Source organism: Schistocerca serialis, chromosome 11 (genome assembly GCF_023864345.2).
Source record: "Schistocerca serialis cubense isolate TAMUIC-IGC-003099 chromosome 11, iqSchSeri2.2, whole genome shotgun sequence".
NCBI classification, from domain to species: domain Eukaryota; kingdom Metazoa; phylum Arthropoda; class Insecta; order Orthoptera; family Acrididae; genus Schistocerca; species Schistocerca serialis.
Genome location: NC_064648.1, coordinates 50,006,098 through 50,029,542, shown reverse-complemented (window position 1 = coordinate 50,029,542; position 23,445 = coordinate 50,006,098). Strand labels below are relative to the sequence as shown.

The 23,445-nt window shown below is 38.8% G+C and overlaps 1 protein-coding gene across 1 annotated transcript in view; it reads left to right on the top strand.

Moving 5' to 3' along the window:
* The window catches only part of LOC126426993 (uncharacterized), a 229,065-nt gene extending 206,427 nt beyond the window's left edge, over nucleotides 1–22,638 (top strand). Inside the window, exons 8-9 of the mRNA XM_050089151.1 lie at nucleotides 5,555–5,660; nucleotides 22,488–22,638. Of these exons, the coding sequence (XP_049945108.1) occupies nucleotides 5,555–5,660; nucleotides 22,488–22,494 (113 nt within the window). The 3' untranslated portion in view covers nucleotides 22,495–22,638. The remainder of the gene's footprint in view (nucleotides 1–5,554; nucleotides 5,661–22,487) is intronic.
* The last annotated feature ends 807 nt before the right edge of the window (nucleotides 22,639–23,445 follow it).

Sequence of the window (23,445 nt, the reverse complement as noted above, 5' to 3'; positions counted from 1 at the left end):
GGATGACATCATCTTCCAAAACCTTCATGAACTGTTCAGTAATCAATGTGCCATCAAGGAATATTGCACTGATTATTCTGTGACAGGAGACTGCACACCACACAGTCACCCATTGAGGGTGAAGTGTAAAATTGTATTCATAGCTTCAAAATACCTTGATAACAGCAGAGACACTGTCGCAAATACTAACAGCCTACCCATTGCTGCATCATTGCTCTGTGGCCATCAGTCGACTGCTATGCTTTTAAAAAATTCCAAACGTTGAAAAGTTAAATTAAAATATTTTCATATTGTATTAATAACAGCCTCAGACATTTTAAAAATAAGACAGATGTTTTAAAATTATGAAAACAGTTCTATTATTTTAACAAATATGTATTATACACAAAAAATTTGTAAATGCAGCAGCACCTGTGACGTGGTAATACAGTGTAACATATTGTATACAATTTTTATTATAAAAGTGATATGTTACTTGGCTGGCAACTATGACTAATTGACAGGATAAGGCTTGCAATAAAACTGATCACAGCCTTCTGTTGCAACTCAGGAATGTTTCTTGCAGGCTCTGGTTAATGAATAAGTTCCCAATTCATCAGGTCCTATATGTGTTCCATTGCAGATTTGGTAATCTTACTGGACAGGTCTCTTGTTGTACACTACAAAAAGCATGTTGCACTGCAGTATAGGCATTTGGTACTTAACCCAGAAGAAACACCAAGTGTGACCGCAGGTTGTTAACTAATGGTTCCCCCACACCACAAAGCCTGGAATGATAACTGTGTGCCAAAGGTGAATGTACTCTGGCACACGCAGCTCACCAGACCTGTGCAATACACATGTAGGTCAATTTCTCACATATTGACAGAACTTAACTCTCATCGCTGAAGACAACAGAATGACATTGTGCTCTCCACTCAACTATTTCACAACACCAGAGTACCTGTGCTTGTCGGTGTCATGGTGCCAATGATAGCCTGGTCAGATGCACATGTGATCTTGAAAGGGTCTTATAGTCCTCTTTCCTATCATTTTATTTTATTTCCAGTGCACTTTGCATCCTACAGAACAATTCAGGTGTTCTCATTGCTAAATTTTGTACCAGAGAAGACTGTGCTATGATTCAATCTAGCCATAGCCTATTCTTCGCCGCAAGCTTCATATGGCTGTTATGTTGGTTCTTTTCAGACTTGCAATGCATCTATAATGCCATTATAAGACTTCCATGTTTTCATATGTAACCAAACTCATGACTATGATTCCATAATATGTTTATCCCTTGTTCTCCTATTCCAAAACTCTCTGGCATACGTGAGTGAATGAATGCAGGTGTGTTTCATTTTGCTGTATGGTGGTTTAGACTGCTGCAGGGAATCAGCAGTAGTCATACAGAATGGCCAATCCTTGTAGTTTTCAGGTAGGCAAAGAGATTTTTTCCCCTTGTGTGAGAGTTACTGGTGTTGTGTTGGTGGTAGAAGCCTCATCTCTGGGATTTCCTGGCCGCAGGGTTGTGTGGGAGAAGTTTTAATGTGGGATGGGTAGTCTGCTTGCAGCTCTCCGAGGGTCTGCAGTTGAGGTCTCTTTGAAGAAGAGTGAGTTCATTTAACCATGTGGCGCTTTGTCTCATAGCGAGAGGGGAGTTTTTATGTAATTCAGTCTCACTGAAGTTGCACCTTGTGCAGCTTATGACCTCGCATTTTGTCTTATAAAGATTGTTTTGTTGAATTGCAGCAAGGAATGCAAGGCTTTTCCAGACTTTCAGTTTGATTCCTAATGACGACTTTGATCCATAAGAAGAACGTAGCACGAAGGTGTTGCATATGTTGACGCGATCTCACATAGGAAGCATGCCCTCGGTTCAGTGTGAATGCTTGTGTGCCTCCGACTGTGTGTGCATACATTCTGATCTTTTCTGAATTAGTGGATTTTCTTTGTTTCATTACTATATGTCCATTGGATACCATCCACATGGGTTAATACTTGAGTTTGTTGGCCCTCTGCCATTACCCTTTGCCTATTCAAATGTGTCCTCTGTAAATGTTAATTGTTTGTGGCTGTATAGTTTAATGTTGCTAAAATTTGGCCACAGTACATAAAAATTGTGTCTCTGCAAACCACATGTCCACATGAGTTAACTGTGAGCCCAACTTTCCTGTGGCCCCCTGCCTCTGTCCTAGAGTTTACTTACTGCTCTGATTTTGGAATATTAAATATGTCCTGTCCAGATTATTCAGTTGTATTTGTGGTTTGTGATTTCATGTTAAGTGTGTAAGCAGGTACGTGTGGCCCTCATTGAGGCTGTTTCTCCATATCGAGGTTCAACTTTAAATGCAACCGTGATTTTCAGATTTACTCTTTTATTTAATCATTTCTCACCACATCGGAACAAACCTCGTAGCCTCATTGCATGTTGATTTTGGGGCTGCCCTTGCTGTTCTTTGAGTGAATGTGGGTCTGAATGTGAGTATTAAACTTTTCCCATCCCCCTCTTATTATGACCATGATTCTAAATTAAGAGATTCTGTCGTGAATCGTATAGCATCTCACAAGAAATCGTGCATAGTTACTAGGCAACAGCAGTTATAGATGTCTTATATCAATGTTTTAAGAAACAAACAATTTTGTTTCACGTCTTATCCAGTGTACCGATGTTACATCTCCTTTACCTACACCATTTACCTTGTAGTTTCCTTGTTAGCCCACCATAGCATTTCAGTGTGCACAGGTCCAATAACAAGTGTTCCCTTTGTATTTAAAACAAATTCTTTAGAGTAAATCTTGTTTTCATGAATGTTGCTGCAAGCTGCTCTTATTTGCAGTGGTCACACACTTTTTACTTTATTTTAATATTTGATCCATGTGAACAATCCCTGTATCATATTAATAATTACGTCCCACCTTTTTATGAGTGACATTGCAATGAATGTTCTTTTATGAGTTTTTTCCTTATGATTAAATTAACAAATTTTGCAACTCAATCGAACCTTTTGTTTGTCATGTGGCTAGAGTTGGTGGCGACCCAATCTTTTACTTTGATTTTAATGTCAGATAGCATTTCCATTTGTGTGTGGCTCTTTTAGCCTTCTGGATATAGCTCAGGGCTCCACTCATTTCATAAATACCACTTAAATGCACATCACGTACAATCTTAATCCTGCTGTGAGCAGATGGTTTCCAATGGTCCTTCGCCTGGATTTCACCCCTGGATAATGTTTGTTCAGCCATCACTGCTCACACAGTTTGCCAATTTTGACTTATGTCTGTATTGTGTGAATATCCTGAACCTGGCCTACAAGTGTGGGAATTTTCCACAGGGTGCTGTTGAAAGCAGCAACCCACTATTAATTATAAAAAAAAAACTGTGCCTAACCTGTACAGCAACCTGTCGATCCGTTCATCCAGCCTCCTCCAGTGCCACAGTGTGACTGTGCAAATGGCTGAAGCTGTTCAACAGGTGTGTTACTCATTGCTGGGGTGTGATTGTACACTGGAATGAATGTTTCAGACACTATTCACCTTAATCAGCACAGTTGGTGCCTGCAGAGTCAAAACAGAGGGTACACAGACAGATATCTTGAGCACCATCTTTCTGCCAAATTGTGTGTAAAATGAATCACAAATACTATGATCCTTCAGTGTATGCTGATTACTCCCTTCTGCCACTGAACCCAGCTCCTGAGAGTGTTGCATTTTTTTTTTCTGGCAGAGTATGAAGATTATAATCTACGAGGGTCACTCCAAAAGAAATGCACACTATTTTTGTAAAAATACAGTTTTCATTCTGCGTGTGTGAAAATTTTACAGTGTGTAGATACATCCTTCCCGTTTGTTTTCAAACTTAGTTCAACCTGTTCCCATGAGTGGTGACATCACAGCATGTCTTCAAGATGGCTGCTACACTTGACGTTCATCAGAAGCAACGTGCTGTCATAGAATTCCTGTGCTGTGAAAACGAGGCAGTGGGAAACATCCAACTGAGGTTGAAAAAGGTGTATGGAGATGCTGCTGTCAATGACAGTACAGTTAGTCAGTGGGCAAGCAGGTTACGTGATGAAAGCGGGCACGGCAATATTGAGGATTGTCCTCACAGCGGCAGGCCTCATACTACATACACTCCAGACAATGTGCAGAGAATTAACGAATTGGTGACTGCTGACAGACGCATCACAGAGAACGAATTGTGACGCTACGTTGGGATAGGGGAAGGAAGTGTTTGCAGAATACTGAAAATGTTGGCGTTAAAAAAGGTTTGTGCCAGGTGGATCCCCAGGATGTTGACAGTGGCTCACAAAGAAACAAGAAAAACGGTATGCAGCGAACTTTTGGAACAGTTCGAGAATTGTGGAGATGAATTTGTTTGTAGAATTGTGACATGTGATGAAACATGGCGCCAACATTTTTCACCAGAGCTGAAGAAGCAATCAATGGAGTGGCATCATGAAAATTCACCCAAGAAAAAAAAATTCGAAACCACGCCTTCTGCTGGAAAAGTTATGGCTATGGGTTTTTCGATTCTTACTTGTTGACATCATGCCAAGTGGAACCACCATAAATTCTGATGCATATGTGACAACACTGAAGAAACTTCAAGCTCAACTGAGTCATGTTTGACCACATCGGCAAAAGCAGGATGTTTTGCTGTTGCACAACAATGCATGGCCACATGTCAGTCAAAAAAACCATGGAAGCAATTAAAAAACTCAGATGGACAGCACTGAAACACCTGCCTTACAGTCCTGACTTGGCTCCATGTGACTATCATCTCTTTGGGAAACTGAAAGACTCTCTTCGTGGAACAAGGTTTGAAGATGATGACTCCCTTGTGCACTCTGCCAAACAGTGGCTCCAACAGGTTGGCCCATAATTTTACCGTGCAGGTGTACAGGCGCTAGTTCCAAGATGGCATAAAGCAGCTGAGAGGGATGAAAATTATGTGGAGGAAAGGAAATATTATTCCTAAAGGATGTATCTACGCACTGTAAAACTTTCAAACACAGTAGAATAAAAATGGATTTCATTTGGAGTGACCCTCGTACATATAAATAATATTTTTCTGTAGTTTTTAATTACAATATCATGAAAGTTCCATTTGATTCTGCTCAGTTCTGTACTCTCACAACCTCCAAATGCCGAAGGAAATTTAGCCGGAATGGTTCCTTTGAAAGGGCATGGCTGATTTCCTTCCCCATCCTTCCCTCACCCAATCTTGCGCACCATCTCTAATGACCTCGTTGTCGACGGGACGTTAAACACTAATCTCCTCCTCCTCCTCCTCCTCCGAAGGAAATTTCTTAAAGTACTAATTCTTACACAGAAGATTTTGAGACTCATACCAATTTATTGGCTCACAGCAGCAAAATACCATGTTTCATGTTTCACAACCGTAGATTCCATTACAAAGCCTCAGTCCCTCATTGACTCATGAATGAACAGTTCAAATGTTAAGAGAAATGACTTAAAACATTTGACCATGTTAATATAACTTGTTTCATCTGTTTCTGTTCATGGTTAAACAATAGTATGTGTGTGCTTATACAGAATGTACTTTGTGTAGGTGAGACTCTTTCATCAGTCATAAACTTGTGGCAGACAACAGCAAAGAGAAAAATAACAATGTACCAGAGAAACTATGTAATGATCAAGGCTCTAATGCTTTGCCTGTAAGTACACTCTTATTTCATTTCATTCCCCGTGAAACTATGCCAGACTCAGATATTTCTCGTGAAAATTATGGAATCGTATTTGTGTTGAGCACAACAAATGATGTTATTGCTATTAGTTTTGATTATACCTTCTGTTTTTAATTACTTTCATATATATAAAGATGTTCACACACTTGATGATGGTTCGAATATTGGTCATGTAACAGGTTATGAAATGCAGAATGGGTTTTCCAGCTTTTTATTAATGTAGTAACTATTAGAGGATGTACGGAAGATCAATGTACTTATCCATTCCAGTGAATGTTTTAACAGCATTTCAAAGTTTAGTCTATTACACATTGTCAGTTCCCTGGAATTTTGTTAAAAGTTGTGTGAGCAGAAAGTAGATGGAATGCCATCAAGAGTGAAATTTTGTTGCACAATTATGAATTCATATGAAAATCATAAACCACCTTTGAAGTATTGCACATCATATTGTGATGAGATATTCTGTAGAGTGACTGGATCATGAACACTATACATGCATTGGATATGACACATTGTGGGAGCAAAACAAAACTGAGTGGCTTACAGAAACTTACTCCCCTCAATTCCCAGTTTGCACCCCAACGGATGAAGGATCTTCTCTCCATATTAAACCAGTGTTCTCTTTAGTGAATATTGAAAATCTATTTGGTGAAATCTCCTCCATTAGTACATTAAAAATCTTAATTAAAATGATGAATCCTACCCAGTCATGGGCTTTGGCTCTTGTAAAAAATACTTAGTGATGTACCTGCTAGTGTAATATTCCACAAGAGCCTAAACATTTTACAAGGTATAATTTTTCACCAAAACCTAACACTGCAAAGGAATTATGTGAACACTTGGAGAAGCGTGGTATCCATTGAAAGTGTTGAGTATGTCAAGGCCTGCCTGATAACGAGGTTGCCACTGAGCTCTTTTCCTCACTTTTGAGGAGTATTCACTTCCAGGGAAGACCACAAACATGATTTACTGCTGTGATGTGAAGCTGTATTTCCCACCCCCAGTGCGAAGCTGTAACTGCCAATGCTTTTGGACATGTGTCCACCCAGTGCATGTATGAGACTGGTTGGCCACTTCACAAAAAACTGATCATGTCCACTATCAGCTTTCTCTGACGGTTGCAGAAATGACCACTCTTCTCGATCCTTGAAGTGTGCTACCCTAATTACAGAACACAAAATGCAGAAACTGTATGTCAAAGATTGCCTCTCATATTTTGAACCTTGGAAAAAATTGTGTTGTTTACATTCAGTTTCACAGTGGCGAGGTAGTCAGCAGTACTGGGCATTTTTACACTCTTGATATCAAATTCCGGTAGTTCTGCAAGTAAATTAAACCATGGGGATGTTAGGCTATCCCCTCTCATCATTCTGGGTGTGCCATCTGCTGGAACCTGAACTCCCCTCACCTGGCTGAAGAAAAGACCAACAACCCAACACCAGCCAAAAAACCATTACTGTGATAATTCAGTGGAAGTGCAATAGATATTACTGTCACCTTGCAATGGTACAAAAATTATTTGGTAATATAATTAAATTTGGGTTGTAGAGTTGTACCCTGAAAGACGAACCCAACTTACATTGCTCCTGTGTTGTTATTTTGGTGTCACTTCCGTCGACGATATAAGCAATGTGATTCTTCAGTTTCTCCCAATGTATTTGTTACTCGAACAGTCCACGGGTATACTGCCAGTTCATAGTGTCCAGCGAGCACAATATTTTGGTGATCAGACATGTTGCCATCATCAGTTGTGCTGACGAACTGAGCTCCGATTTAAATCCCCTCCCTCCACGGGCCGCCCTCTTCACCGTCTGCACCCGCACGCCCGCCCACATCTTTGTGACTGCCGGAACACGGGCACGGACAGCGAAGTGAGTGGTCCGCAGGGGGAGGGGATTTAAATTGGCTGCCCACCCTCAGGAGCTCTGTTCGTCAGCACACCTGACGATGGCAACGTGTCTGATCGCCGAAATATTGTGCCCATTTGCACTATGAACTGGCACTATACCTGTGGACTGTTTGAGCAATATAAGTGATTTTTATTTAATTACAGTTCCTGTAATGTCAAGTAGAACTGGCTCTCTTATTGTTAGCATTGACAAAATTTAGTGAGTATTTGAAATTTTACTGTGGTAACTTTGCTAGAATTAGCAGCCACACACTATTTCTGCACATGCACAATTGGTGATTTTTTGCTGTCATGGTCAGTCATGCAGAACTCGTTCATAAAAACCAATCCCAGCTCCATGAGTTCTGCAATGTATTTTGCTGTCACTTCACTCTGTTGAGCATTAGCGAAATACTATTCATAATATTCACACTTTATCTAACACAGTTACTAAATAATAAATTTTTTGTCATGTGCTCCTACAGAAAATACTTAATTTGGATAAGTCACAAAATAAATCGCAAATCAAACTTTTTCATTGAAGCACAACTTTGATTGGGGATTCAATCCTAGGGAGAATACTGCCCTACTTTTTTGTACACAGTAGCACCTCCTACCTTGTATTGTATTGTATTGTGTAGTATTGTATTGTATGTTAACCGGGGGCCTATAAATGATGGAGAGGCTTTGTCCTCGCCGCAGCAGCAGGGGTCCACAACCCCATGACAACTACCGCAGTCCACTTCACACCTCCGCCGCCCCATACCAAACCACTCTTTCAGGGTTATTGTGCAATTTTGCATGTTTAAAACTTGTATTAATTGTAGGAAACTTTAGATGACTTTACTGACTTGTTTGATTGGAAAGCTACCTGCATGAATGAAATTTTGTTTCTATGTAAACTCAGATGCAAGATGGAAAAATGAACTGAAATTTTAATATTCTTAACACACTTGTTAGCAGTGCAATTCTACTGTTGACTGAAACTGCTCTGAATTGATTTTAACTTCAAATAATTCTTTCCACTAACTTTTATAATTAAATATGAACAATGTAGGAAAAGATAGAGTGCCACTTACCGTAAAGAAGCTGCATCAAGTTGCAGACAGACACAGTTAAAAACACACTTGCATAAAGCTTTCAGCCACAGATTTCACCATTCACATGCTCAAGCAGGCACACTTAATGCACATACGACTGGCAACTTCAGTAACTCGGACCAGAATGCAACTATCACGTGGGATGCAAGCAGCAGTCTGGAGGGGTCAGGGAAGGGGAAGGGGTAGTAGTGTATGGGTGGGAGAGAGACAAACCATGTCTGGTGGAGTGTACAATGACTAGACTGCTAACAGGTGCATCATCAGGAGATTGTGGTGGCAGGAAATTGGGAAAACATGATCAAAAAAGGAGAGGGGCAGGGAAAGAGAGGCAGATGTGTTGACAGATGGCTGCAAGATAGAAACTATTGGGTGGCAAGTGTGGGGACAGTATGTTACCATAGGTTCAGGCAAGAATACTTAAGGGGAGCAGAGAAGGTGGTGTAAGGATAACTCCCATCTACACATTTCAGAAGAGCTAGTGGTGGAGGGAAGGATCCAGATGGCTTGGGTAGTGAAGCAGCCATTGAAATCAAACGTGTTATGTTCAGCTGCATGTTGTGCGACTGGGTGGTCTGATTTACTCTTGCCCACAATTTGATGGTGGCCATTGATCCTGATAGACAGCTGATTGGTAGTCATACCAGTATAAAAGCTGAGCAATGATAGCAGCAAAGCAGGCAAATGATGTGGCTGCTTTCACAGGTGTCCCGGCCCATGGTGAGGTAGGATAAACCTGTGACAGGACTAGAATAGGAAGTCTGAGTAAGTGGATTGGACAGGTTATGCACCTGGGTCTTCCAGAGGTAAGGGGTTGGGATTGGAGTGGCATAGGGATGGACTAGGATGTTGTGGAGGTTGGGTCGGCAATGGAAAGCCCCTTTAGGAGGTGTGGGCAGTATCTCAGGTAGGATGTCCCTCATTTCAGGGAATGATGATAGATAGTCAAGGCCCTGGTGAAGGATGTGGTTCAGTTGTTTTGACATAGCCTTCTTCATTGGATACGATGTAATATATTTGAAAAATAGATCTACTGCCACAAATATAGAAACAAAACCTCCTGTTATCTTGGGTAGTGGATCGAAAGTGTTCAAGGCCACAATTTCTAGTACTTACTTGGGTTTTATTGTCTACATTGGCCTTCAACTGGTTCCATTTATCACTTTTGACTTTTAATGATCACATGATTTTACCCTTTGCATAATTCGATGGCCCATGTTGTTGAACAGTAGACACTCCAACTTTTTTTTTTTTCCGGACACTTCTTTGTCCCATTTGACCAAATCTAGGTGAAAATAATCAGTTGTCATCTCTATGTGCTGTGAGACAACTCACCATATTCCCAGACAACTTATCTTCTTCTTGTGTTATATCACTTCATAAATTACATAGGAGCCTATGTCCCTAGCATCTACATCATCAAATTTGACTTTAACGTACTTAGGCATCTCATCGGCATTCTGACACTTCCTCTTTTCTTTCCCTCTAAATTTTTTAAATAATTTATTTCTCAGGCTACATCATTATCCCTCACCTTTTGAGATCTTCCACTACACTCTGGCAGTCGTGATGGAGCATCAGGTACAGCATGCTCTGCGCCCTCGATGTATCTAATTTCCATGTTGAATTACTGTAAAAACAGAGAACATGAAGCCAGTGCATTATGCAGCAATTGACAGTACTTCAGGAGAGTCAGGCTCTATGATCAGTGTGGATAATGATTTTGTTCCCCCACAAGAACCCAAGAATATGGCAAGGGCCTCTTTTTCGGACACAGTATAGTTACATTCGTATTTGCTGAGGGTTCGGCTTGCAAATGCAGTTTGCCAATGAGTGTTTCATCCCGTGGCTTCTATCATCTGAAAAACTGACACCCACAAGCCACAGTCTAAATGTCCATAGCCAAATAGTATGGTTCACTGGAGTCTGGATACCACAACTTAATATACCCAGCTAAAGTTACTTTCAGCTTCTTAAATGCTGCATGTTTGTCAGCCCATATGAATGCGCCACTTTTATTCAGTAGACTATTCGGGTGTGGACTGTTAGATACTTGATTGAGCACATATTTACAATAGAAAGAGCACGATCCAATGACTGCCTTCAGCTTCTTGCAAGTCCTGAGCACTGAAGAATTTCGAATGGCTCTTATTTTCTACGGATCTTTTTCTATACCTTGGGCTGTAACTATATGCCCTTGAAATTTTATCTCTCTTTCTAACAAAATCGTACTTTTGTAATCTCAGGTTCATTTTCCCCTAATTAGAGCTCTGGATACCTGTGGGATGTTCCTAGCAAGTCTTGATCACAATCATTAAGTCATCCATGTATATTACTATTTGTGATCTGAGTTTGTTGCCCAGGATCTTGTCAAGTGCATTTATGAGTACAAAAACTGGTGTTCAGCCTGAATGAAACCACCATAGTCTGATAACATTTCCTAGCAAGGAGGAAAGCTATATACTTTCACAAGTCTGCATTCAACTCCACCTGCCAATACACTTTCACCATATCAAAACTTGAAATAAATTTCACCTCACTAAATCTTTGTAAAAGATCTTCCATATTCTCAGGGTGTTTTGTCTCTTTCTTGACAGTTTTGTATAACATACGTGCATCTATTACAACACGCATGCTACTATCCTTTTTCCCTACATTTACTAAGGGATTGTTATTACGGTTGTTGCTCCTTTCTATTATCCTCATTCGAGCATGCAATCATTTCCTTTTGTACTGTGTCCTTTTTAGCTAATGGAATATTATATGGTGACTTGAAAAAAGTTTCAGCCTCAATAACTTCTGTATGATGATCATATCCAACTACCTTTTCTGGCCTGTCAGAAAACACTTCTTTAATGTCCTGTAACACTTGGAATAATTTCTCTCATTGTGTGATAGACAACCTGTCTGCATGATCCACTGCTTGTTGTAAGTTGGGCTCTTTCCCTTCATTGTCTAACATCTTCTGTATTGGGTACCACTAATACCTCAATCGTAAACCAAAATTCTCTTCATCTGTATGCACTGAACAATTCAGCTGGTTCCCTTCTAATACCTTGGTTGATTCAAACAGAATGTCCAACTACCTCCCTTCTGCATGATATATGATAGCTTTTTGAGCTCAGTTTATCAACCAGTCAATCCCTAGGATGATTTTGGCACTTGATTCCGTTACCGCAAGAAATACGTAACTAAGCCGCTCTCTCTATATCTGAAAATCTAATAATACTTGGTACTTTTTAAGTTTGCTACTCTCTCCTGTGGTGCCTATAACCTTAAGACCTGCCACTGGCATATTTTCAATTTCCAGTTTGTGCCTGGTTATTTCAAGAAAAGCATTTGAAACAGTAGTTATTTGCATTCCTGTATCCAAAAGTACAAACATTTCCTGTCCATGTACTTTAATGGGAATGATGGTTTGCACCCTAGTGTCCTACCTCTGGTCTTCTTCATTTTCCCATAATAAATCCTTTCAACTGCAAGGTCTTGCCATGATACCTGACCCATCTTTATAGTGAAAGTATTATCTGGAGGTTTCATTCTCCATTTCAACCATCCTGCTCTGCTTTCTCTCATAGCTCAATGCCTACATATTCTGAGACCGCATCCTCTTCTACAGTGTCATTTTGGTTATGCCCTTCTACCATGGTTTTGGAAACTTCCTCGCTTACTACATCTTCATTGTTTTCCTGATGGATTTTGGTTTTATTTTCTTTAGCTCAAATTGACACTACAAATTTTACTGTTAGAGTGTATATTTCTTACAGTTGTTCATCTTTCTCTATTTACAATTCATCAGAATCATACATATCTTGCTAGTCTTAAAAGATGCTGTCTTACAATACTGATTTTGACCAATTTCTTGTTCTTCTTGCCCCGTCTGTTCTCTGAACAGGTTGCACGGGTTTAAATTAATTCCATCGACTTGTTTGTCAGGAAAAATGACCACTTCATTGCAGCTGCTCAAATCTTCCTTATTTTCCTGCAAATTTTCTAATCTATGTAGGATGTCTCCGATAGTACTGTCAGTTGTATAAACTCCAACAGTTTCGGATACCTCATCTTTTTTGCTGTCACATCTTTTGTTTTCTTGGTTATGCATGACTGCTATCACTATTACCTATTGAAATTGACATGACACTCTATTATTTGCAGGTTTGGGTCAGAATTAGCCTCTTCTATGGAAGTTGCCGGATTCTTAGCAGGCTGCTTCTCCAGCTGTTGAGCGTATGAAGCGAAAGGGATAATCTCTTAATATTCATGCATGTCAGCATCATCCTTCCCCTTACTGCCTTCCTCTTCCTTCACGATTTATCCTCATTGCAATTTGTCGACTCGTTAAGTAATATCTAGGCAGATCTTATTTTTCCAGTTCATTTTGCACCCTGTTACCAGTTAAGTTTCCCCTTCCTGGTGGTAACAACCTCCTCAGCCTTCTCTAACTGTTCCTCTCGTCATATTTGTTTGTGGCTGATTGCCATTAGCTCTTTCAGGGACATTATGGTTCCTGAATCCTCTTCGATTGCGAGTTTTGCACTCTATATTTTTGCTCTCCGCTTTTCCAGAAAGTCTTCAAAATTATGATGGTTACATCCTACGTATGGCTTGGAATCATATGGCAACTTCGTCTTGAGTTCTCAAGCTATCTCAGATTCAGACCTTCAGCTTTTTAAATACTCCAAGCTCTTAAACTATGATTCACAATATTCCTTCATGGATCTTTATCCATGTTTTGGCTTTCTGGCAATGATAAACTCTCATCACAATTGGTCTTGTTTCTGGACAGACTAAAACTCTTCCAGAAACTTACTCTCAAAAATTCAGAGAATGGCAAATTCTCCACATCCAAATTCAGTCCCCATCACTTAGCATTTCCTGTTAACAAATTAGTTACTGAATTTATCCTTTCTTTGTCTGACATTGTGGGTAACACATACAGTTTTTGATGAAGTCGGTAGGATGCCAACCTCCCTGTTTTTTCTGAGGGCCAAACTTACCCTCTATACTTAAAATCCCAGAATTCTTTGTTACAAATGGTGTGTAACTACTCAGTGTCTGATTCTGTACCTGCAAATGTACCAATTCCACCTCTGTATGAATTGTTGTGGATTCTTGCTGTTGAATGCAAGAACCCATGTTCTCTAGTATACTCTTCATTGTGTTGCATAATGCTTCCAGTTTGGCTTGTGTTTCATCTGAAATTTCAGCCCTAACTGTGGGTTTTATAACTTGCAGCTGTCCTTCTATAAGAGGTTCTAGCTCTCATTCTACTCTCTAAGTTTCCAAATCAAATCTTTCTTTCATACTAGCAATTTTTGTCTTAATTTTAGTTACATCAACTTCATATTGTTTACCAGTTTGCTTATGTCAGTTATGCATTGGCTTTCTGCAGTGAAAATCATTAAATTTGTGTCAATCTTGCCTGAAAGATTTCAATCCAAATTGGATATCATGGTTCCTATTTTGATATACTCGGTTTTCACTTGAATATCAATTTTGTCTTTCAGTTTAGTCATCTTTGTTTCCTTTTGTGTCAATTTTGTATCCAGGCTAGTATTTATTTTACACTCTAACTGCATCATAATAGTGTTCATGTTAGTTTCCAGCTGCTTTGCATTATTTTTGAAACCTGCATCCACATTGTTCATATCAGTGGTAATACCTGTAGCCATAACATTATTTGAGTCACTAAATCAACACCGATATCCATCTGCATCCCCTCCACTGTCACATATGGTTCAGTTTTAATTTTTACATGACCGAAATCCTGTTCCATTTTTATAATCAGCGTAAATCTTCTTAACAGATTGTCTAATCCACATGTACAGTTGCATCCACCAACAACAAAAAAAAAAAAAAATAAATAAATAAAATAAAATAAAATAAAAACAAAAATAAAATAAAAAAATTAATGTTTTCACTGCTGGTAACACCATTCAAGACCTGTGTTCTAAATTATTGTTCTGTCTTACACTGTCTTCTGCCATCTTGTGATCAAAAGACAATGCCTCATCTGGTACATTAGGACCTGACATCATCTTGTGCCTCTCTCATTTGTGCCAATCTAAAATTTTCACGCAGTGAAGTACAAGCTGCTTAACTGTTCTGAATGTTAGGTTTCCTATTATTATACAGGTTATCGCATGGACTTACCAATTTTGGTATTTATTTTACAATGCCAAAATTACAAAACTGAAGGTTCTGTAAATTACCATTTTACTGCAGTAACGCACAAATTTTAAAAATCCTGTCACGCAGTCAACAGGTGCAATGGTATAAAAATTATTTGATAATATAATTAAATTTGGGGTGTAAAGAGTTGAAACCTGAATGACAAACCCAAATCACGTTTCTTGTGCATTGTTATTCTGATGTCACTTCCATCTACAATGTAAGTGATGTTCTATTTCAGTCCCTGTAATGTCAAGTACAACTGACTCTCTTCAACCCTAATGTCACCACTCGACTTTATCACTCACAAAATTTAGTGAATGACTCAAATTTTACTGTGGTAACTTTGCTGGAATTGGCAGCCATGTACTGCTTCTACACCAGCGTATTTGGAAATTTTTTGTTGCCATGACTGGTCACGTGGCACTCATTCATATAACTGCTGGCTGCCTGCCTTATTCTGTATTTTCTACGATGCTGTCACTTCACTCAGTTGAGCATTAGTGAGACACTACACACAATGTTCACCTGTTATCAAACACAATTACTAAACAATAAACAATCCTAGGTAGAACACTGCCTTACATTTCATACACAGTCGCACTTTCTACCTTACCCACTTTCCTATCGATTTAGAATCCCAGTTGGCAGCCATAACAGCAGGTAGCCTAAGCAAATTCCTATGAGAGCATTGGTCACTTACCAAGAGTTATTCCGTGTGGAGAACTAACTAATTCAATGAAGGTCGGTCGCCAGCTCTAGAGCAGCAAATTTTGTTCCCTGTTTGAATTAATTTTAATGACTTTAGATGACTTCACTGACTTGTTGTTTGACTGAAAAGTTACCTGCAAGAATGAAATTTTATTTCTCTGTAAACACAGAACTGAAATTTTAATATTCTTAGCACACTTGCTACTAATGGAATAATATTGTTGACTGAAATGAACTGAATTGATTTAGGCTTTAAATAATTCATTGCAAGAACTTTTGTAATTCAGTGACAGATAATTTTAAACAAATTACCTATAAACAGGTGATCACATTGTCTTTGCACTAACAGTGCCGCTCTAAAGGAGCATACATCATCATAATGTAACATTGGATAAGACGACAAGTTTTTTCTTTATACTGTGCTACAAATAAACTTGAATAGTAATACTGATATTCAAATAGCAATGTACTTTAGGAAAGAGGAATGTGGCTTAAGGCAAAATAACTTTACAAGAATTCCAATAACTAGTTCCATATTACTACTAAATTGATTACAAATTGAAATTATCGACTGGTGGTATTCTGCATAGATTTGAAATTATTTTCAAATTATAAAAATTATTAACAAAAGTCTCATATCTTGCCTTCTTTTGTTACAAGTTGAGATGCCATGGTGGCAGGATGATGTCTTCATGTCTCTATACTGGTAACCATTGTTAATGCACTCCTTTGTGCATTTCTACACCATTACACATTGGACAATTTACCATCAGTTCAGTCGGAAATTCCTGAATTTCGACTATTTACATAACTGAGACAATTTTTACTATGATCCAACCCAGCTATCTTCAGTCTTGACACCACTAACATTTAAATAAGTGCTATAGAGACCATTACACAGAAGAGCTCTCTCTCGCGTTCACACATGTGCATCTACCACAACAACTCTCCAATGTCTGACCACTGACCAATCCCTACTTTTGTTTGTGCTTCTTGCACATGACCCTGCCCATGTGCAAGACCACTCAACCATAATGCTTGTACCTGTTTGCATCCACACTGGATGCAACAGCAACACAAATACAAACAGCCCTATTGATCACTATATCAAGCAGGGCACTTACCTACCTTGAGGTGACCAACTTAATCCAACAACTCCTCTCCCTCCCCCTCCCATTTTTCTCCTATGTTGGGATTTAAGTGCTCCCCCCTCCCCCACCACCACCACCACCACCACCACCACCACCACCACCACCACCACCACCTCTCCCCTCGTAGGGAAAAACCATGTTGTCTGGTAGGGGCCTTCTAATTGAATAGCTCTAGTCCAGACTTTTCCCCCAATCTCATGGACTCACTGCAATGGTCACTACACAATGATTTGTATGGTAGTGGCCTTTTTCCAATGTTCCTGATACTTCTTTGTCAGTGTAACAGATCATGTACCATTTTGAGCTCTTCAAATGGTCAACTGGCACTTATATATTTCTGCTACCACTTCATGTTCTGAGTGATGTGTCCTAACTGATCGTCTGCATTCCAGGAACTGTTATTCCCGTTTCTACAGGCCCTTACTGCCACCGGGCAGTGCAGTGGTTGACCAAAGACACTGCAGCAACAATTCAGGATCATTTAAGGGCACTGCATGTCTCAAGTGACATCATTCAGAGACCACACTCATCAGTTTGACGTGACTGCACACAAGCCTCACAGTCTAATTAAGGACAGTAAGGAGGAATGCTGGGAGCACCATATCTGCACCTTGGGAATGTATGTCTTAATTCTGTGTATAGACCAAGCTCCATAGTCTTCTGGGCCACCAAAGAGTAACAACCGGTGTCAGTTCTTGCTGAACACCTTGCAACCCATTCTGTATCAGCATCTGTGAGCTCTTCTTACCCAACTACCTTATGACTGCATAATGGGAAAGTTGCAGATATACCCCTATTGTTCACCCTCACCACTCTGAATGATATAACAACCTTTCACTGACTGAGAACTTCCCAATTCTAACCAGACAAAACTCCACATCCATCAACATCTACTGGCCAGTTAGCCTCACCAACATCCTCTGCAAATTGGTTGAAAAGATTATAGCACGACGGTTATTTTGGGTTTTCTGTTGTGGGACCTTTCGCCCCCTGTCAGTTTAGTTTCTGGAAGGGTCAATCCTATAAATTCGAACATTTTAGGTTAGGCTTTACCGTGACTGTTATTGACATTAAATCAAAAAAACATGTTTGTTGTTACCAGTCACCGTTTTATTTATTTGCACAACGCGTTTCGAAGGTTTAAACTTCCATCATCGGGTGGATTTACATTAGTTAGTATGACATTTCTGTGTGTGTTGTGTTACGACTTTTTGGAGGAACTTGTGGCACTGTTTAGTGGAGAAACAAGACACTATTTCAGAACATGGTTTTGGGTTACTTCTGACAAAAATTAAACTGATATCTAACAGTAAACATAAAATAAGTAAAATAGAGTATCTCCAGTGGTTGCAGGTTCCTTTTGCTGTCATAACACATCACATGTATATTGTCATATTTGTAAACAAATATGGCATCTGGAATCTGCTGGGTGCAAGGTTCGTATAGCAGAAGAGAAGACATAATCGCAAAGTACAAGGAATATATATCGTAACAACATTATTACAGAATAGTTATGTAAAGGATTTGGAGGTGTTTGTTTTGAGGTGACGAATACATGTGTGTGTAATTCAGGTGGCACATAAATCCAATTTTGACAAGTTAAAACAGCTTAAACTTCACACTTGTTTATACAGTCAGGTGAAATGTTAAAATGGCTTAAACTTCATACTTGTTAATGACAGTCAGGTGATACGTTACAGACTTTGAGTACAGTAATCATATTGGCTACAGCAGGAAAATTATATATAAATGACAATTGAGATTAATAGGCAGATGTGGCAGGCTGGAGGCAGAAGGAGAGGAAGAGGTAGAGAAGGTGAGGGAGAGAGAGAGAGAGAGAGAGAGAGAGAGAGAGAGAGAAGGTGGAAAGAGTGATTGTATGAGAGTAAACTATACATGGCAAGGGGTCTTATGTTTACGTGCTACATATATTTGCTGCCTAAAGGTTGGGGTAATACATTGGTTAATGCTTTAAAATATGCAGATAGATATACAATTTCTGCCAGTAGTTGATGTACATATAGTTTCAAGCTGACAAGGTGTACAAGCTGTAGGTGTGATGAATTATCTGTAAATGAGGTCAATCTCTTGTACTCTTGGCAGCTGTCAATATTTATGGTAACTATTAAGGTGTGTGTGCATGAGCACGTGTGCTTGTGTGTGTGTGTGTGTGTGTGTGTGTGTGTGTGTGTGTGTGTGTGTGTATGTGTGTGTGTATTTTAATGATGTAGGCAGTTGCTGAAAACAGAGAAGATACTATTTTAAATATTGTCATTTTTGTCATTTAAGATGGATTCAGGTTGTTTTATTTGGTGTGTTTCAAAGCTGTCTAGTTTTCTGCTTTTTGGTTGGATGTGTAGGATGCTGATACTTGTGTTGTTAACATGGTGTTTTTTTCATGCGGGTGGGTGGCTATTGCTGATGTGTGGTATTTTTTTGTTTTTTAGTGCTGCCATGTGTTCCTTGAATTCAATCCCAAATGATCTGCCTGTCTGGCCTATGTAGAAGTAGTCGCAGCCCAAACATTCAATTTTGTACACACCTGTGTGATGTAGTGGGTTTCGTGTGCCGATGTTGTGGGGTAACTTCTGTCCAATCTTGTTGTCTGTTGTAAAGGATATGCTTATGCCTTTTCGTTTGAAGACATTGGCAGTCTGATATTAAATGTTCCCTAGAAATGGGATTGTATGAATGATGTTATTTTCTTTTTGTTTTTTGTGTTGTGATTGCTTTGCCATTATTGAGTGTTTTAAGGTGTCTACTATGGAGCTGTTATAACCATTCTCAAAAGCTGTTTGTTTTATTGTTTTAAATTCTTGATCACATTTCTCTTCAGAGAGTGGTAGTTGGATAGCTCTATTGATCACTTACCGGAATGCTGCCATTGTGTGTGCTGTGGGATGACAAGAGGAGTTGTGGATTGTGGTATGTGTTGTGGATAAATTTCAAACTCATGTCTGTTATTCTTTATTCTAATGGTAAGGTCTAGGAAATTTATACTGTCATCTGTTTGGTGTTCAAATGTGAATTTTATGTTTTCATGGTAGTTGTTCAAAAACTGGTTCAACTCACTGATGTCATCTTTAGTGCCTTTGATTAAAATGATGGTACCACCTACATATCTGTAGTAGTAGATGATATTTCCCTGGAGATGGTGATTGGAATTTAGGATTTTGTCTTCTAGGTTACTTATAAATATTTCTGCTAGCAATCTGGAAAGATTTGAACCCATTGCCAGACCATCTGTTTGTTTGTAGATTTTATTGTTAAATTTAAAATAGTTGTGTGAAAGTGTGAATTCAAGCATGTCCATTGGTTCAGAAATGTGAGTTGAAGGGATTTTTTTTGTGTTAATGTAGGTTGGCATTGATTATCTGTAGTGTGGGATCTATTGGTATGGATGAATAAAGGTTTTATATGTCAAATGAGGAAAGTGTGGCTCCATCACGTACTTGTATGTCTTTGACATATTGTGTGAATTCTGTTGTATTTTTAAGTGTTGTCTCATTATTGAATGTGTAAGACCACAAATGACCATTTGATTAGATGGAAAACAGCAGTCCATAAGGCTATTTTTTAATGCCAACACCTCATTGCAGTCTTCTTTTTACCTACGTAATGTGTATGACACCATTTTACTTACTGTCCATAACTGGGGCTTTTGGTGCTCGATATTGATTTTTTTGTTGGTTTGTTCATGTCAGGGTTGGTACATCACTCAGCTGCCCACAGATTTAAGAGAACAGTGTCCTTCAGGGCTCCATGCTGAGTGTGACTCTCTTCCTCATTGCTGTCATTTGACTAGTCACGTCTGTCAGACCAGTGGTGTGAACTGTATGTTGATGGTTTTTGCATTTGGTATAATTCCCAATGTGTAGCCTTGGCCAGTCACCAGCTCCAAGTGGCTCTGCTTTGAACTTTTCCTGTAGCTTCCAGTTCTCTCCCGAGGAAACATTGTTCATATGCTCAGGTGGTATTACCAGTTGGAATATGCCTGGAGCGAGGCTCTCTGATGGGAATTCCTAACCCTGTAAGAATGTGTATTCCATATTTTCCTGCATCCCTGTTGATGTTGAACCTCATATGCACACATTTTTTCCTCCCTATCAAAAAATCAGTAATAAGAATTTTGTATGGACGAAAATGCTTTAACATCTTTGGCTAAATGACTACTTTAACTATAAACCATATTGTCATAATTTTGTAGGTAAATATTTTGTTGATAATTATGTTCTCACTTATGTTTATCTATGATGTTATCATCTTCCAAAAGAATGTTTCAAGAGTGCTACAAACTTAAATTCCATTCTGATCCAAATTAATTAATCACATATTTTGTTAACCATAAGATTACTGTTTTAGTAAAACAGAAAGTATCTGCAACATGAGTCAGCCCAAAACTTCACAAATTGTTAAGATATTATGTTCTTTTGATCTAGAAAAGGGAGAGAGTGTACATGAAGTCTTGTATTGTAAACATATAGCATTTCGGAGCTACAGTAAAGAACGCCCAGTTAAAAAATTATTTTGTCCCACCCAGTAAACACTCAAATTATGTAGTCACAAAGAAACCTGAAATTGTGTCAGGTGAAGCAGGAAACTACAGGAAAACTAATGAAGCAACAACAATGTAGCAGTGAGTGGGAAACATGAACACTCACAGATTGTTTTTATATATTATGAATAATATTTTGAATCAAGAAAATGATCCCTGGAAGGAAATCGTATAGAATAACCAAAAAATTGAGCTCAAAATGACATGACAAAATTTAATCAGTGAATCTGTTTAGTGCTAGTTCAATTCCAGCCCCTGCTATCGTGAAAGGAGAAGCATGCCGTTAGCTGACAATCATAACAAAATGTGGACATGCACAAAATTTTTCACTCCTGTAATAGATTACATGCTGCATAGTACATTAATTAGCAAAATAACATGGAGTTTGATGGCAAGAAGTCCTAAAATAATAAAAGTAGCTTGAAATGACATTTACACTCTGCACCAACTTGTTAGGATATGAATACAACAAAACGGATGGACTGGCTGTAGTGGAGTAGTGGTTATTAATTCACCATGATACTCTCCCACCTCTTCATTTCTCTTTCATCTCTCAAATAACCAATGATATTTCTACTGGATGAATAGCCTACCACATCACTGTGCCTTCACATTTTGTTTCATTTATGTAGTGCATCAGTTTATCAAATGACTGAATAATCTTGCAGCTTTTTAAAGTCCTCTTCCTGGTCTCTGTAAATATTTGTAATCATGCAAAGGGTAGGAAATACATTATTTTATGCATGACTGTTACATGCTTGGTGCAAGAGTGCTGATATGCAGAATGTGGAGAAATGCAGTTTCTATTTACACACATGTGAAAGGTCTGAACGTGTCTCCCAACTAGAATATCGGTGGGACCTGATGGGATAAGTGAGCAAAAAGTGAATGGAACACGATGGTAGTAGCAGGCAGAGGACATTTCTAACAAAAATTGAGGCTGTGTATGAGGGCTGGTCACCATTTTTGATTGCTCCAGCATTAGTAGTGTCTGTAGCTATTATGTACCTTTATGCTTCTTAACACCCCATCTGTGTGATAGTTGATTATCATCACCCACAGTGATGAAAAATTATTGAACTAAAAGCTTTTCTCACCTGTATTTTTAATTTATTTTAAAATGTTTTATATATATCATTATTTGTGGTGGTGTAATGTAGGTGACTGATTTACATTTGAATTCAGTTGATGTGCATGTTTTGAATTATTTAATTATTTTTACAGGCTGTGAAAAGCAACAGAGTACAAAGTGCACGTGAGAAGAAAAAATATGAAATGAACAATCCAGAGGCAGTACCACTAAAAAGCATAAGAAATGCAGTCGACTCAAAACAAAAGAAAAAATTAGCTGACAGAAATGTAAAGAAAAGTAAAAAATAATGACAGCCATCTATACCTGGCTCAGACAAAGTTGTGAATAGTGATTCTTTAGATGGCAATAACTGTCTATATAATAAATTTGAAAACCCAATTCATTTTACAAATTCAGAAAGGAGAGTTCTAAAGAGTAGAAACAAACACATCAGTGAACAAAAAGAATGTTATAATGCCATAATATATGAGAACAAGAATGATGGTGTTGGTAAAAATGAAGTTTCTTGTAGTATTCAATCAAGTAATAACATAAATTATGGAAAATTAAAGCCAAATACTACAGTCTCAGTACTAGGCAAAGATAGTAAAGAATCCACCAATGATGAAAACAGTAAGTGCACCACCAAGAAAACTGAAAATATGAAAACAAGTGCTATGAGCAATGATTTTACAGGTAAGATGATTGATTCAGTATCCCAACTTAAAGAATGTAAAACATACACTGGTCTCCAAAATTAAAGCAACAAACTGCTCTGTCCCCAACCTGTGTCCAATTCACAACATAATCATACACACTGTCACACAGATGTCCGTATTGTGTTCTGCATATAAGATGGCATTCTGGTCAACTGACAACCGTGCCAACGGTGATGTCAGGGCACCTATGAAAAAAGGTAGTGTCTGCCAGGTAGCGCAACAGCCACAATAGCTTTTTACACAGTCACAGATGGTGCAGAGAAGATGTTTACCAGACACTCTGCAGTGGTGGGCCATAGAAAGAAGGGAAACAGGACAGCAGCAAACTGATTTTGACCAGTGGCGTAATGTGAATTGTTCTGTCATTTCTCGGATTTGCTGACAGTTTATA